This window comes from Wasmannia auropunctata, unplaced genomic scaffold, assembly GCF_000956235.1.
Source record: "Wasmannia auropunctata unplaced genomic scaffold, wasmannia.A_1.0 LD335998.1, whole genome shotgun sequence".
NCBI lineage: Eukaryota > Metazoa > Arthropoda > Insecta > Hymenoptera > Formicidae > Wasmannia > Wasmannia auropunctata.
In genome coordinates, this window is record NW_012026892.1 from 759851 (window position 1) to 776995 (window position 17145).

A 17145-nucleotide genomic window follows, 5' to 3' on the forward strand; every position below is an offset into this window, starting at 1 on the left:
CGACGTGAAAACGCTGAAAGGTTCCCATCGAGCGGATAACGCTTTTTACTCGTTATATCGCTGCCTTTTTCGCTTTCTCGGCGTCCCTTTGCGACTTTTCCGAGACGCGCAAGCAAAGTATTTTGCCTACTGGAGGTCTTTCTATGAAATTTTACGAGATGAGATTGATTTTACGAATGCAGCCATTTAAAATGGAGATATATACTATCTTCATGTTAAAAGGGCATTTTAGCTTTTGTATATCTAAAATGATTAAAGAAAGATTTTAATATTATTATTGTTAATTTCATTATAATTAGCTTATAATTTTATTGCATTAATATATATTCACTTCTAGAGATTTCGTTTCTTTTAATCTGAAAATGACGACAACAGAATCGAGGACAGCACTGATTACTGCTGTCGCACGTTACGTGATAACATAATAATAACTTCATACAATTCGGACAATAATACAGACTAAATCTTTTTTCTGTTCCTTGACGCAGCGTAAGGCCATCCAATCACGCGATGCTTTCCATTAGCAATTGTGTTTGTTATCGGCGAAAAAGCGCAGAATATAATCCAGCCTGTGCATACACGACCACACTCGCGCGCACTCGGGAAAGCCGCAGAGGTGTGGTCAATACGTTTGATCTGTGTGGCGAGATCCGTCTGTGCAGCCATCCGTATTCCAGTCGCTCGAACAGCAACGCGGCGCCGCTTTCATTGGCGAAAAATCCGGTTTACCCGATCTTCAATAGGCGCGCGAACCTGATGAGGACGCATCCGTACCTCATATAGAGGATCCGAGGCCTCTGTAAATTTATACGGTTTCGCTCGTCGTCGTTAGCGACTTTTTCATAGTCGGTGACAAATTTAGATCTCTCTGGTATTACACTTTTAAGTGTCGAGCGCCAGTTTAGTTGAGGAGGAATCCGACTATAAAGACCGCTCATCATAGAAAATACCCCAATAATCATTTAAGCGCTCGTAAATCGCTAACGACGATTTTATGTCCTATACCTTTAATTGCATTCGAGTAAAGCGAGATCCGCTTGGAAATATAACCGTTTCTCCATGTAATTAGAGATAAGACGCTAATTTATTTTACAAAGTTTGTATTCAAATTATCATTATTCTTGAAGCGTTAATATTTTATTGTACATAGTATCAATATCATAATTACTGTTTATGTAAGTAACGATCGTGGAATCTTTTTTAAACTGTCCACGTCAAATCTCACGCTTGTGCGAGCTTGCGTGCAGCTGCAGCAAAAAATTCGACTTCAATAGCCATGATTTTCCGCACTATAGTACGACAATTCCAAAGGTAATAACGATCGAAACGACGACATGCTTGCGGTCGCAAGCTCAACCATCTCTTGAGACCAACGAAGAAACTTCGACTTCCAGGATAAAAATCCCGAGGCGGGGGAGGGGTCTGAAGTCTGAAGATCGACCCTCCTCTTACGGATATTCTTAACGATCACGTCTCTCCTCCTCCAGAAGGTTATCGAGGTTACGACTGTTAGGACCTAGGAGGGCCTCGAGAAATAACGCTCCATCGCGGCGAGACAAGTCGTTTCCGCGCCTTTTGTCTCCTGGTGGATTACTGCGCGTTCGCAAAAAAAGAAATTCATCGCATTGCTTTATGAGCGGCAGGGAACGAGTCGAATAGCTTTCACTAATACATCATGTAATATTATCGAAATATTTTATGTCGATTGTTAAAGTACAGTGAGTAGTACTACGCAAGTACTACGCAAATTTCGTTTACAACGATTATAAAATATAAAGTGAAATTAATTTCTAACTATGCTTTTATTAAACTATAGTCATGAAATTTAATTACAACGCGCGGCGCTCTATTTCCTCAAATTTATTTCTTTTTTATTTTTATTATTCCTATTATTTACATTATTAATTTCTATAAATACATGTAAATGTCATCAATATATACTGAACTCATTAACGTAAGAGCATGAGATCTCAACACTTACTCGAAAATCTGGATCTAACAATAAGGCAGAAGATATCTCTTTCTATCTTTTCTTACTTACTGATCGCGGAACGGATTGCCGGTGCTGGCGCGAATTTGTGTGAAGGATAACGAGAGCTCGTTCGACAACGATCACGTTCGACCTTCGGGCAATAGAAAACGACAGTTCACTCAGCTGGCGCGTGCCGATGCGAAGAGAGAACGAATCTCCGTTTTGTAACGGTCCGAACGACAATATACGCTTGTTGCATTTTGGCATCCGGCCCGGTGCGAAGGAACCAGTCAGCCATCGGCCACTTATTCCGCGGGATATATCCCGGCGTCTCGGCGATCGGAGGAAGCGACGGTCTACGAGAGCCACGTAGGAGACGCGTGCTGAATTTCAATGAAACCGCCCGAAAACCGCTGGAAAAGGCACAGCACAGCACCTACAAATGCTAGACGACGTGCGCAACTTCCCCTCGCCTCGGCTCGACTCGACTCAGCCGCGGATGAAATACCGGATGGCGCGATACTGCGTGACGTACGAGTAGAGTTTAGAGCCTTTCGTTGGGAATTCCCCACGGGTAACTTGACGTGAGTCCTCTTGAAAGGGAGTCACGATCGGCGTCGGGTTTAGAAAATTTTATAAAACGCAAACGTGATGTGGAAAAGGGCGCGACGTATATCGAAGTTGGATTATACCTGCACCCCGGGCGGTTACTTTATCCTGTAATGACATCTCACGAGGTGCGAGACGTCTCGCAAATCGCGATTTCCACGAGCGACTTTTAACGTTGGTTTCAATCTCAAATTGTAATATTCCGTATAACACAAAATTTGCCGAAAAGTTCGGGCAAAATTTACGTGTCCCTTTTATTACGTGCCCGGGACTACGCGATTTGTATCTACGTACATATAGCGCGCATACGACACACGGCGGGTCATAAACGCATCTTTACTACTGCAAGTTATACGATTTTCCTCCAAGCGAGCGTCAAGTTATACGATTTTCCTCCAAGCGAACATCAGAATGTTAATTCACCAAAGTTAAATATTTTTAATTAAATAGAAATCTAAAAGAATTGAAAAATTAATGAATAAAATTGCAGATTATTTTTACGAAAATCTATACGTTCTTTTCAGAGAAAAAAATATAATCAGTGACACTTTGGCCTTTGAGATTTCTGGAAAGCTTCTCTATTATTCCATTTGAATCCACTATATTCCCGCGAGTCGACGAAATGCAATTACCGAGTAATTCGAAAGACTACAGAGGCAAGACGGTGCGTTTTACAGATTGGCAGCCAGCCAGTTTCTCCTCGGCAAATCATATTATCTTAACGAGGCTAGATAACGCCCTTTTGTCGGTGAACGATAACGCCGCGAATGTATCGCGCCCGCTCGACCAAAAGCCGCCGTATCGTTAAACGCAAACGAAAATGAAAAAAAATTTTTCATTCGCATAATTGACTACTAGGGCGAATTTCTTGATATCGTCGGTTTCATCAAAATTGTGCAATTTTAAAATACGGAGGAAGGAAATTATTAGAGTATACCAAGGGGATTTATCCAGAATAAAAAAATTATTGATTTATTTATTCAGACATTTAATTTTTATAAATTCTGATATAAAGATCTCTAATATATAATATTTATAATATATTTATATTGATTTCACATGAAGATGATAAAATATATTTTATATTTCATTAGATAATAATATATAATTTAAAATTTATTTCTTTTATTCTGATAACTTATTCTAATGTATTTGTATATATTATATGTATATATTTATTTCACGAAATAGTGAGACAAAATTCTCTCTCTTTATATATATATGTATACATATATGATCATAATTATTATAAAATAGACTGTTTTAGTGGATTTATACGACGTCTGTATCGCAAATAAAATTATTATGACATTATGGTCACATAGCGAGCCGTTAAGTAGAGCAAATACAGAAAAGTTTACTTCTCCTATTTTGTAACAAGAATAATCGTTTCACCGTGGAAAGCCTGTCGAAGTATCGCTATTAAAGCGAGTTTATTCGCCGTTCTCGTTGGCCGAACGTTTCTCCATTATGAATAGCGAGATAATACAGATGTATAAGAGGTGTCTTATACAAGCTGGCACTCAGCCAAGCGCTCGCCGAGCGGGCAGTTTCATACTAATGAACACGACAGATGTTACGAAACTCAGTTTTCCATATTGCGTGTCGACGTGGAATCGCATTATTCCTTTTAACGCGATCATCCCATCTTTCACATTGCAAAGTAGACGGAGATAAAAGTGACCGATTGAAAAGTACAGTTAACAAATTTTACATACATATTTTTCGCGATGGCGAATACTCTATTGTGAAAACGACTATTGATCACATTTTTTTTGTGTTAAAAAAAGAACTCGCCTTTGAATTGCTCAAATAAGCTGAAGTTCTTTTTTCAGCAGTTGACGGTCCTCGAATCGTTTTCCGTTTTGCCGCAATGAACTTCCGCAACGTGGTGTACGCGGAACCGTAACAAAGAATACGAGGAATGTGGACTTTCGGCTTTGTAACGGCGAGACTTACAAAGCCGTAAAAGAGGATTGCGGGGCGTTCCGTGCGTTTTGCGCTATGAGGAAATCTCTTCCCCTCTTTGCCCCGGCAAAAGTCTCGGCATTACCATGTTTACGTTCACTCGCTAACAACTTATGAAACGATTCCTTGCGCGAGAAAGAAATCGAACCGAAACTATTTCCCCCAAGGGAAATGTTGCGCGCGGGAAGATAGCGAAAACTTCGTTGAATATATTCTCGCGTTACTTGCCAGCAATGTTAAATGCGTGAATTATCTCGGATAATCAAGCCAACTTTACTCTCACGCATAATGACGGCGGAGGTGACGAAACTTCTTCAATAAAATTACAAGCTTCCGAAATTAACTCCCTTCGTGCTCTCTCTCTCTCTCTCTCTCTCTCTCTCTCTTTTTCTGTCTCTTGAATTTATTGCGGTAATAAAGAGCAACTTATTTCTCTAAAAAAATGCAACGCGAAAAAAGTTTACTCACGTTCAGTTTCATTTATCTATAAATTCGTTTCTCTTTCGGAATTCGAAATCGCAACGGAACGAACAGCGAAAATGCGTTTGACGCAAGTGCGAACGGTGGAAGGGCCCGGCGTTTCAAGTCGGAGCTTTATTTGGAAATTACGGAGCGCAGTTGGGTATGACGTCGGCCCCGGTCTCATCTCGCGAAGGATTAAGCCGGCCGAGAGAATTAAACATGATAAAGCTGTCCATTATGTCAGATGAGAAATTTCGCGAGAAAGTCCCTCGATATAAATGGACGACTGGCCGACAGTCTATACATATATATATATATATATATATATATATATATATATATGTATATCCGACACGTGCTACACGTGCGATAATGCAAAAGAGCCGCGCAGAGTCGCGAGTCGAGTTGAATTGTTATACAGATAAACGACCGCATCCACGCGGCGCGACGACCGGTCGATGGGGCAAATCGATCGCTTCAAAAAGCCCCACTTCAACGGCTGCTTTAAGAACAATCCCGTGTTTTACGAGTAAGAAGCTTTAGCCTGCTTTTCCGCGCCGCCGCGCTTTATGTCGTCCGACACGGACGGACGCGAGCGATGTTGGTATTTCTCGTCAAATCATCCACTTGCCGGATGCACCGGGGAGGGAGGAGGGTGCACGTTTGCTGCTCCCTCCCCCCCTCTTGCCTCGCCATAGAGGGATCTATCTCTTTCTCATCCCTCTCGCGGCGGACCTCATCCATTATTCCCACGCGTCTTTATCCGGCGCGGTCGAAAGGAGTGCGCGAGCGCGCGTTTTCACCGATTTGACTTTGTAATGTTATTCATTCGGGCGTCGAACAATTCGAGGCTGTTTAATTCAAAAAATTGTGTAAGATACTGTATTTGTTTTGTTTGTCATGTGCCGAAGCACGTTATTTCAACTCGAACATTTGTATGTTTCAGCCAGCACCAATCTCGTGGGCAAGTTCACGCAGAGCGTACGGAGGATCGTCCAGGACGTGAAGGACGAGGGCACTTCCAGTAAGTCCGAGCGATATTTTATCACATTCATCTCGCGTGGGAGTTTAATTAAACTTCAGCCGCTTTCTTGGCGAATCGCCGCGACTCGATAACCTTGCACGCTGAAAAAGACTGCGAAATGATGAAGTGTTCGTGCGCTTCCTCTTATTTTAAGAATGCTTTTACACGGCTCGCTAATAAAACCATTGTGAATTTATGATCTTCCTCGATAAGCTCCATCAAGAAAAATGCAATATAATAAGGATAATTCCTAAAACAAAATTTTAAGCTGAAAAAAAAACCGTGAAAATGAACAATCCAGTTGAGAAGATTTCACAATATAATTTGTTCTGTATCTCTATTAATAGCTTTTTAACCAAGGAATATATGCATATCTCATTTGTATTAAATCAAATTTTGGATACAAATTTAGATTAGTCTTAGTTGCAGACGTCTTATAAGGTAAAGAAGGAATAAATTAGCGGAACAATATATAAAAGCAACAAACTCATTGTCAGACGGAAATGATATTGTACATAATATATATATATATATATATGTACATATATACTTTTTACAAACAAATTACGACAAATAAATATATAAATTAGAATTGATTCTGCTCATTTTTTGTTTCGCTAACTTATATAAAACGTTCGTACAATTAGTTGCGAGTCTTAGAGAAGCGAGTCTCAGTCTGTTTTGTAAAATTAGATTGTCAATATTTTTATTTCTTTCTTTGTGCTAAAGCGAATTAAAGCTGTAGGACGAGCATTCGTTCCGAGTACAGCAATTCCGATGAATCAGCAATAGAGACGCTCGTACATATCGCTCAGAAATAAGTGTCTGGCAGTCTGCCAACAGCGAAGGTTGTTAGTTGTCCCATGAATGGAATCGAAGCGGAAACTCTTGTATTCGATTGGACCAGAGAGTAACGGTGTGTCGGCTGTCGCTGTATTAGCTGAATGGACGGAAACTTCGTCGTCGGCTGAGAATTCCGTCAGGCTTAGATTAACGCTTTCCCATCTACGAATGTGGAACTACTATGATTAATTCCGACATCAATGTTCCCGTACCGCCGTCGGTGAAATGCGATCAGATAAATTCCTAATGTACGATAATAACATATGTATAGTACAGGGATATCCACGACCTCAATTTCGTTGACAAATTTCCTAAAGAAAATCGATTTAATCTTAATGAAAGTCAATGATAATAATTTTTCTCAACTCTACAACAATTTTCGAAATTACTTGTCTTTCTAATTAACGTCTTTTCGATTCATAAAGAGATCAATTAAAAATTTAATCCATCAATTAATATGAACCGGATAAGAGAGCGATCAATAAAATTTTTAAGAGTTTCTTGACATACTTTATGTTGCTTAAAGTGTTTCGTGATTTTGTTTATCTTTCGGATTCGAACTTTTCCTACAAATTCGATAAAACTACGGCGGAAACACGTCGACTGAGTTGCTTATCGCGTCGCGCTTACCGTGCTCGATTTATTTATGTCGAAACTTTCGACGTTATCGCGGTGTCGAGTTAATTGGAAATTAATTGAAGGCGACATTCGCATGCGCGCTGTCTTCGTCGTTTTCATCGCGCTTAATTTAACGGTCCCGTTAAACGCGACGCGCGATGATTGAAGCGCGTGATAAGTTAAAATCGATCGAATGTAGTTACGGGGGTAAAACGCGTCGATGCGACGACCGACGTACCCGTTATCGGGAAAAGGAGGGAGGGAGAGCGGGGAGGAGGAGGGGGAATTGTGCCCTATGCTTTCGATATTTCTCGAATTGCAATACGGCTTCTCTGCGACGGACGCAGGTGGACAAACGAAGGAGGAAGTGATCGAGACGAACGAGAGGCTGAGAGTCGTGAGGATACGTCTGGACGGCAGCTATGACACCGCCAAGAGGGCCCTCGTCGAACTGATGTGCAAGTACACCGATAGCAAGCAAGTGCGCAACGTGTTCCAACGTTACAACCTCCTCAAAAATATGATCAAGGTAAGACATGCGGAACCGGGCGTCGTAATTGGATGTGTAGCACACGTGTTTTTGTTTCCCACGAGGGAGAGCTTTGTGCTCGGTGAGCGTCAGTCCCAGACTGTCGCTTGACGTAATTACGTTGTAATTATGCCGCCCGGTTTGTACAGGTAAACGGCGAACGCGGAGAACAGCAGCTCGCTTTTCCCGCTGAAACGCGGGGGTCGAGTCACTTGCGCCCGGCTCTCTGTTAAGGAATCGCTAAGGAACTAATTATTAACTTGTGACCGTAATGTAAATTGTAATTAACTTGTCGAGGAATTTATAATTGACTTAGTCCAAGTCATATAAAGTTTAACAAACAATTCCCACATAATTTCATGGTAATTATAATATTCGTATTGTCAAGTTATTTTTCTCAAATAATTTGACACTTCTCACTATCATTGCATTTTATTTTTCTAAACATCTCAATTTATTCTTTGATTAAAATAAATTTATTTACAAAATCGTATATAATACTATGCTTGTCAATTTTTCAACTAGGATAAAAAATGGAAAAAAATAATAACAAATTACATATAATGTATGACATTATTAAAAATATGGATTGCGATATTTTTATTTTGTTCTGAAATTTCTCAACGGCACACATGTAAATTTGCGAATTGATTTGATCAATGAAACTGATCGAGAAACGATAATTAAAAAAAAAAAGATGCAGAGTGAAAAAAACAGCGTGGCAGATGTACGATATTTCGTCAGTAAACAGGCAACGGAGCGGCAAAATATTCGGACTCGTTCCGCGTGCTCGGCGCGAAATTCCCAGTTGCATAAAACCAACGGATGAACAACGGCAAAAGGAAAGAATTTGAAACGCAGCCGTTTTATTTTTCGGAGTACCAACGCGAAATACACACACGCTGCAGTGGGCGCGACGTTTGTTGTCCGAGAGATAGATCGCGCGCCCGCGGGACAAGCAACAAATAAAGATGCACGCGAAAGATAAGCCAGCACGATTGCCGGACTCGCAGTCGGCGCGGAAGACGAGCGCGCGTTATCGCCATCTTTCAGTTCTGTTTTTTTCCCTCCTCTTTTTCGTTCTTTTGCTCCCCCGGGGTGCATGCACAGCGACTCGCGATCGTTGGTCCCGCAGGTGCATTTGCCGCGGGCGACGACGTTTGTTTCTGGTGTAAACTTTCGTTCCGAAGCGCAGCCGCTATCGAGGAAATCGAGAGAGCGCGGAGTTTTTCCCTGTCGAAGAAAAACCAACTTGAGATTAATCCTCGAGCGATAGGAACGCAAAATAAAATCCCTCCCCTGCTCCCCCCCCCCCTTGTAAATCGCGCCGTTTACTCCATCGATGACCGTGTAATCCCGAGATATATTGTTTGAAATGCTCAGCAAGTGCGAGAGAAAAGGAAAACACTACAATAGAAGCACCATAACGTGGATATAATCGTTATTTTTTACAGTATAATATGTAAACTTGCTATTACTTATTTAGATAATTATTTACGAAATTAATTACCTTTGCTATTACGAAATTGAACAGTAAATTGATTAAAACTGATTTTCGTATGAAACAATTTTAAACGGTATATTAAAAAATTGAGATGATTAATTAAAATAAAATCGTTAAAAGAAACCACGCGGATGATAGAATGAATCAAATTGGTGATATTTGATAATTGATATGGATAATTGATTGACGATTCATTTAATCAAAATTACAAGAGTATAGAAATATATGAGGCAAATATATGAATTATATGGAGCTATTTTTAAGAAGCAGACAGGGAAATTATAGTAAAATTTAATTTTTTTCAGACAAAAAACTGTCTTCACAGTTTTTGGGTCATCAATTAGATACAAATACAGATTAATGATACCACATTTTCTAAAGACGCGGATAAAATCGATCTTCTTAAACCACGTCTGATGAATGGGCCAATGACTCGCTCAGCATTCAAAGACACGCGGATAAAAGGATTCGTTCTATAATGGCCGATCGCCTTGCACAAGCGTGCTGCTTTTTCCCCCTGCCATTTCCTTTTTTTTCGTCATTGCGATGGTAGCCCGAGCTACCGACGGTTTTGCCCTTCCAGGACGTAATTAAGCTGGAGACGCAATATTGGACGCTGGTAGATATACCGAGGCAGGAGAAACAGGAGACCGTGCCCGCCTTCGTGCTGCGTGCCTGTTCCATCATGGAGAAGACCCACAAAAGCGGCGAAGGCGTGAAAACTTCGGCGCGTCTCGCCGAGGAGGCCGAGACCAAGAGAGAGCGCATCGAGAGACTCGAGAGTGAGTACTCGGAGTGCGGTAATCGATCGTTGTCGAGAGTAGTAATAGTGGTAGGTTTTGCCGGAGGAAGAAAACAATTTTCCATTGTCCTCCATTTGATTGTTCTCCGTCCACGTCGTTCGTTTTCCTAGCTGCGACTTTGATTATTGTCTGACTTTAACGCTCTCAATCGATGTGACTCAATGAATAGGAAGTCAATTAATTTATTTGCGAGACAGCCTGGGATCGTTTCTTTTCACTCATTAATTTTCGTCTATCGGGACTTCAAACTTAATTTTTAGTCCAATTTTAATTTAATTGTATTTTATTTCTATAATGAATTTTATTTATTGATCTTTCCTCATTATATTTTTATATAATCATAAAAATACAGGTAATTATATATTATACTCTTGCGCTTTGCGCTCGCGAAACAATTGTAACATTTTTCACGCTATGCAAATTGTGCGGAAGAGACACGATTCAATGGCTGTCCCTTGGAAAGCTTTCAAGCCTGAATAATATATCATTTTCCGTCATAGTACTCTAGAGAGATCGGAGATATCAAAGTTCCATTGTACCATTAAGATGAAACATAACTGCAATATTTTATATTATCAGTTTTATTATGTTAATTTTAGTTAATTATTTCATATTATAAATCTACAATATTCTATTAATTTAAAAAAATGACGTCAATTATCAGTGCTTCGTATAAACATTTTAATGATGAGATATTGGAAAATTGATGAGATTCGTTTTTTTTTGTGAAGTCAGAAAACTCGAGTCCTTGGAGTGCAGTTTTAAAACTCGTAGAATTAAAAACTCGAGATATCAAAAACTACACACTTTTTAATTAATCTCTTTTTTCTTGTCTCGTTTACACCGGTTTTTGCACTCTCATAAATATTCAACAGATGCCTCGCACAACAATTCATAATTTTTCCTGCAGAGCGCGAAAGATTTATGATATTTTTCATTTTCGCGATATATGCGGCGAAAGTTATTTGAAAATTGTTCTTTATTTTGCGCCCCGTGATGCACCCTAAATGCGAATACCAATGTTGTTGCGATACAGTACGCTCAAGCGTGATTATTACAAATTCGTAAATTACTCCGGTAAAAAGGAAAACTTATAAACGACGTAAATTGTCAATAGCACAAGCGTATGGCGCGACATGCCGCAATTAAAAATATTCTCACTTCATGTACAATATTCCGTCCTTTTTCACTTGTTTAATCAAAGGATTATTTTCTCTCTTTGCTTCGCAGTGGAATGTATGCTCTAGTTGAAACTATTCGATATAAATGACTCGAACAAAATGGTTAATTAAAACCATTAATCAACTTGGTTAATTGATTGGATTTATTTTCGATATATAGTTTATATATACATATATCCTATTTTATTTTACTTTGTTATTTATTTTATACCTTTCCATGCTAATGGTTTTATTTTATTTTGTTTTCTATTTTGATAGAGGAAAATCGAAGCAAGCCATATTTTTAAATACACAATATGCAGTAAAAGAACCAACTGCTATCAAAATATTTTAGATAGTCGCGCTGACAGTAAGAATATATAGTCGGATAGACAATAAAACTTTTGGGACATTACAAAAAAAAGTTTTAAAAAAATCTAGAGAAAGGTTTGAAAATGTTTGTCTGATATCAAATTGCTGTGCGCTAGTACTTCAGTTTGATTCTGTGCGTCATGTAAACGTACATATTAACGGCCAACGTTTCCGCTTGGTTTTCATTTTGCCAGCAAGAGCAATATTTCCCTGAGCGTTAATTAATGCCTCTCGCTGGAATGCCCGGTGAACTACGTTGATGCAACCGCACGTAAAATCCGACATTGGTTCGGTTTTGCGCTCGCTTGTTAATACTAAAAAGTTTCTTTAAAAATTAAAAAATTCGTTACGTAGCGTCGATGTACGTAGCACATCGTGTGATCGATACACGATAACTACTTTGATGAAAAAGATTAATTATATGCGGAATAAAAAAACGTGTTTCAAAATTTATTAAGAATGAAGCATATATAATTTTTTAAATAAATCGATCGACTTCGTTGGTACTCTATTGATGCTTATTTTGAAAGCTATGGAACAATCATGTTTTCCATGATCTGTATTTTTTGAAAATCGTATTTGATAAATAAAATCAAACGAAATAAATTAATGAGTATGTGTTTTGCACAGATATGACGACGGCGCAAATCGAAGCTGAGAACACCCAGATGACCAATGATTTGTACAGATTGCTGAAGAAATACACGGGTCTCAGGAATCTCATCAAAGTGTTAAAAGTATGTATTTTGTAATGCTTAACTTATGGATTTCGCAAAAGAATGTATCTAAGGAAAATTACATTTTGGATTAATATTAATTTATAATATCTGAAAATGTATTTTAATTTTAATTCGAAATTTGAACATTTTCTTTATTTTTTATATGTAAAACAGTTTCGGCATCAAAGTAAAAATTTTTCTAAAACATCAACATTAAATTAATTTAATTAAGAAATTTAATCTTAATCTCTCATTTATATAGCAATTTTATTATTTTTTCTCAAATCAAAATTTATTGAAAAGAAAATTCATGTTTTTTAAATAACAACGTTTTTTCTGATCACAAAAGATCTTTGACATGAGTTATATCGATTATAATTCCGCGATTGTGGTCGTAAAAAGATGATACTGTTCAACAGCGGCGAAATGTAATACCGGCTGTCATATTAGAACATTGTTACGATCGTCCTTTTTCTCTTTATGTTCCAATAAGTTGCGTACCGCTACTGTTATAACACTTTCGGTCGATGATACGACGGTTATCATCCACTCGTTTTACGGTTCTTTATGGAGTGTCAAATAAATCGGGGATTAAAGGCGACCGAAAGGTATCGTACAACCATCTTACGTCGTTTTCTTCGGTTCTTTCGCGTACGCTCGGAAACGCATAATATTTCTTCGAAGCCAGAGAAATCGTTTAGACACATTTTGCACGACTTCTCGAAAAATTATCGTTGCTTAGAACTGTATCGATTTTTAAATAATGCAATTTCAATTTTCAATTTTTATCTATATTTTATTATAGTTTAAAAACTTTCTCTCGGAAAAGATTCTTATTAAGTTCTGGCGATAAACGTAGTTGTTCATCATCAATTATGAATTGATTGAAAGATACTTGAGGAAGGGGGGGGGGGAGGGTGGAAAATTGGATAGTGGGAAACTTTATCCGGGACATGCATGTAACTTGTCGTTTTAATTAACGACCGAAATAAGGGCCACTTTCTATCGCAGGAGGAGTACAACGGCGCGAAGTTGTATCCAATGTTCCCGCGTTACACGATATTGAAGGACATGATAAAGGATATAATGCACAACCCGGACTATATGGAAGTCTGTCACGAGGTGGACCAAGCATAGCGGCCCGACCCCCTCCACCGTTCGCCACGTATGACCCTGTAAACTTCTTCGGGGTCGCCGCGTGGTCGTCGGTGAAGGGGGTGAATCACAGAACGCTTCAGCTTCGACTGATCATTTCCTTTTTGGACAGAGCAATTCCTGTGATCTTATGTTTTTTCCTAATATCTCCGCGAAAATTCCTTTTCTTTTCCTACCCATATCTTGAACAAGTCGTTCGCGATCGTCATCCTTGTTCGTACGAATCTTGGGGGCAAAATCTAAAACGAGTTGCGCCACGCTTATATCAATTGTATATGCAATTTCTCGCAGGTAAGTTAGACCCGGCTCCTCTTTGTCGCGTGTCTTGTAAAGTTTCGGCAAGAGGTGGGTGAGATATTAAGGAGTTGAATATCGCGCTGAAGTACGTCATCGAACGTCGTGGAGTAGCAACGAGCAACCTCGCCGTGCTATAAGAGCGCCGCAATATCACGAAGACGGGAACAGTCGTGGAGTCAAGGTAGGTCATGAGGTCGTTCTCGTACAACCATGAGGAATGCTGCTACTTGCTGCTTAATCATCGCAAGAAAGAAACAAATAAGTTTTTTTCATTGCTTATAAATAAAGGTATAGAAATATTTTTTTGCGGAGAATATAAGAGAGATCAGTTTTATACGTATGTATAATTAGATGATTTTAATGGCTATAAATTGAGATAAATGTTGAAGATTAAGAAGATTATATCGCGCTGAATTTTCGAAAACTCCATGGCGATCGAAAAGTTCTCGGAAATGTAATAGTGATGATTCTAGAACTTTATATTAAATTCAATATTTTTAAAAGATCCCATTTGTCACTTTGTGGCAAGAGGAGAGATTCCGAAAGAATCCTTCCAGTAAGTAAATAAGTCCAAGTAGCAGGATTCGCGAGATTCCAGCGTAGAAGCCAAGAGATCGTTTTACAATTTCTGATTTTGGGTCGGAATAGTCGCTCGCACGTCACAAAGAAAAAAAGAGGCTAGATGCGCTATTATTAATAGTGAATGTCGTATGCATGTGGTATACCGTAATCAATTAGGCCAATTTGCAAGATCTACGGAGTGTCGAGTAAATTCGTGTAAGATCGTGGGCGTGTGTTTGTACATAGGTGTAGCTCGTGTGTGAGTGAAAATTAGCGTGAAATTGTGAGAGTGGTGTCAATGTGGAGCACATTATTACCTGCTTCCTGCTGTGTAGGACTCTCGTAATAAAGGACGTCATCGGTCTCGCGCGACCGAATATTCGCTTTACCTACGAAGAGGACAAAGATTAAACTACTCGAGACAATTCGAGCAACGCTCTGCGAAAAAAAAGGAGATGTATTTATAACTAAAAATATTAATTAATGATTTAACATTTAAAAATAAGATTTACAATACGGTTAACTTTGAATATGAAGATTTTATTGAAATATTTGGAATATATTGTGTGCATACATGAATTATATATTTAGTGTATAAAATATGGAATATTTGAAATTCTCGCTTTTTATCTGCGAAAAGAGACAGAGATTAGGTGGTTCATAACGTTCGAAAAATGCTGAAAAATAATAAATTATGAATAAGAAATATTGATTAATGATTTAATACTTCTAACAAGAAAAATTTACAAGGCCGACTTTAAATGTGAAAATTTTTGTGGATTATTCGAATCACATATTTAGTATATAATATTGAAATATTTCAAATGTAAATCCATGTATATTTAAACAGCATTTTGTAAGACGTGAATACATGTCTTGAAATTGAAGTTTTGAACATAATAAGTCCAAAATGTAAATCCCAGATTTAAAATGGAACTAGCGTACACATACACATATGTACATACGATCGAATTTATTTCAGCACTAAATATTTGGAGATGAACACATAGATTCATACATAAAATGTCACGTATAAATTTGTTTCTAGAGTTCTCACATTTCCGCTTAATTGAAGTGATCTGAATGATATTTTTTCAAGCCGATTTCAATTAAAAATCAATCCCTTTACGATATATAATATAATTTACATTTTTAACAATCACTTTTATGTATACAAAAAATATGCACACAGTGTTGAATATTAATCGGCTATTCTATCGTATGTACAAACCATAAATATTAATGATCTCCTGTTTAAAATACACGCAACGCCTTCATTACGAATCGCGAGATAAGCTAAGATAACATTTGTGGCGTATGGATCAACTAATGTTTCTTTCGTGCGGGAACAGGACGGCAAAAATGTCACGTGTATACATTTTTATTTTTAAATGCAGCGCATGAGACTTTCCAGGGCATGGATATATTCATACATGAGTTAGGGTAGTACATTCGCATTTAGCATTATAAATGCAGTTATCGAGTATTTGTATCGAGCGCGATTTTTAAGCGCTAGATAGAATCTTGAACAGAAAAAAAAATTAGTTAATAATTAAACAGCGTTTACATAAAACTTATCATTGAACAGCTAGCTAAGTATACCATATGAGTATGAGATTCCATAATAGTCGTGAATAACATTGTCCGTATATCAAATAACGTATAAGAGTCTCGAATGATAAGAGCATTGATTAAATATTAATTTGGCATATTGAACATATCATCAACGTCATGTTTATCATACACACTCCGGTGAAAAAGTCCTCGAGAAATTATGCGAGAAATGCCTAATCGGGACAAAGGAAAAAAATATTAACGTTACTCGAAAAACCTTCTACCTTGTGTTCGCGAGAAATTTTAAAATTATATAAGCCTAAAGATTTTTTGAGAAAAGCAATTACGGCTTACCGGTCAAGAAATCGCAATGAAAATATTGTAAAATCAAAGCAGAACACGATTGTCCGAGCGAAATTAATTATTAAGTAATTTCGAGATGATTAATGTCACCCGATGGATAATTGCGGAAGGATGAAAGTCTGTTGACAGTCGGTATTGTATTGAAGGTCGAAATTTTTCGCAAATCTTTCTCGACGGACTTTCGCTCAGACTACTTGCATCTGTGTGCATATGAATATGCATATCGTGCTGTTCGATATTGATATAAACGCAGGGGATATCATCGGATCAGTCCGACATATAAAATGTGCCATGTTCTCCAAGTGCTATACCTCATGTAAGTATTTACATAAAAAAAAGATGACGGAGATGACCCGCTATAAAACGCACGTGTTACACGGTCGCGCGTAATGCAAAACGCAAACCTACACGTAACGCAATTGCACCGACGTGAATTAGCAATTTAATTCGAGATGCATTCGTTACAATAAGAAGGTCCTCCTAGGATTTTTGTTGTTCTCATATCGTTAAGGTCTGATAAGCGTATAATGATGTATACTACGTACTAAAGTATATATATAAAGGAAAAAATGGCTGACAGCCCGAAATCAAAATACAAAATATAATGCGCGGCAGACATTGGGACGACGAAT

At 38.2% G+C, this 17145-nt stretch overlaps 1 protein-coding gene across 5 annotated transcripts in view; it reads left to right on the forward strand.

The window, feature by feature from the left end:
• LOC105453564 overlaps positions 1–15338 on the forward strand; it is a 90053-nt gene extending 74715 nt beyond the window's left edge. For all 5 annotated transcript variants that reach the window (XM_011695632.1, XM_011695631.1, XM_011695629.1 and 2 more), the window contains 5 exons: positions 5958–6035; positions 7844–8025; positions 10113–10311; positions 12495–12601; positions 13595–15338. In XM_011695632.1, the coding sequence (XP_011693934.1) occupies positions 5958–6035; positions 7844–8025; positions 10113–10311; positions 12495–12601; positions 13595–13720 (692 nt within the window). In that variant the 3' untranslated portion in view covers positions 13721–15338. The remainder of the gene's footprint in view (positions 1–5957; positions 6036–7843; positions 8026–10112; positions 10312–12494; positions 12602–13594) is intronic.
• The last annotated feature ends 1807 nt before the right edge of the window (positions 15339–17145 follow it).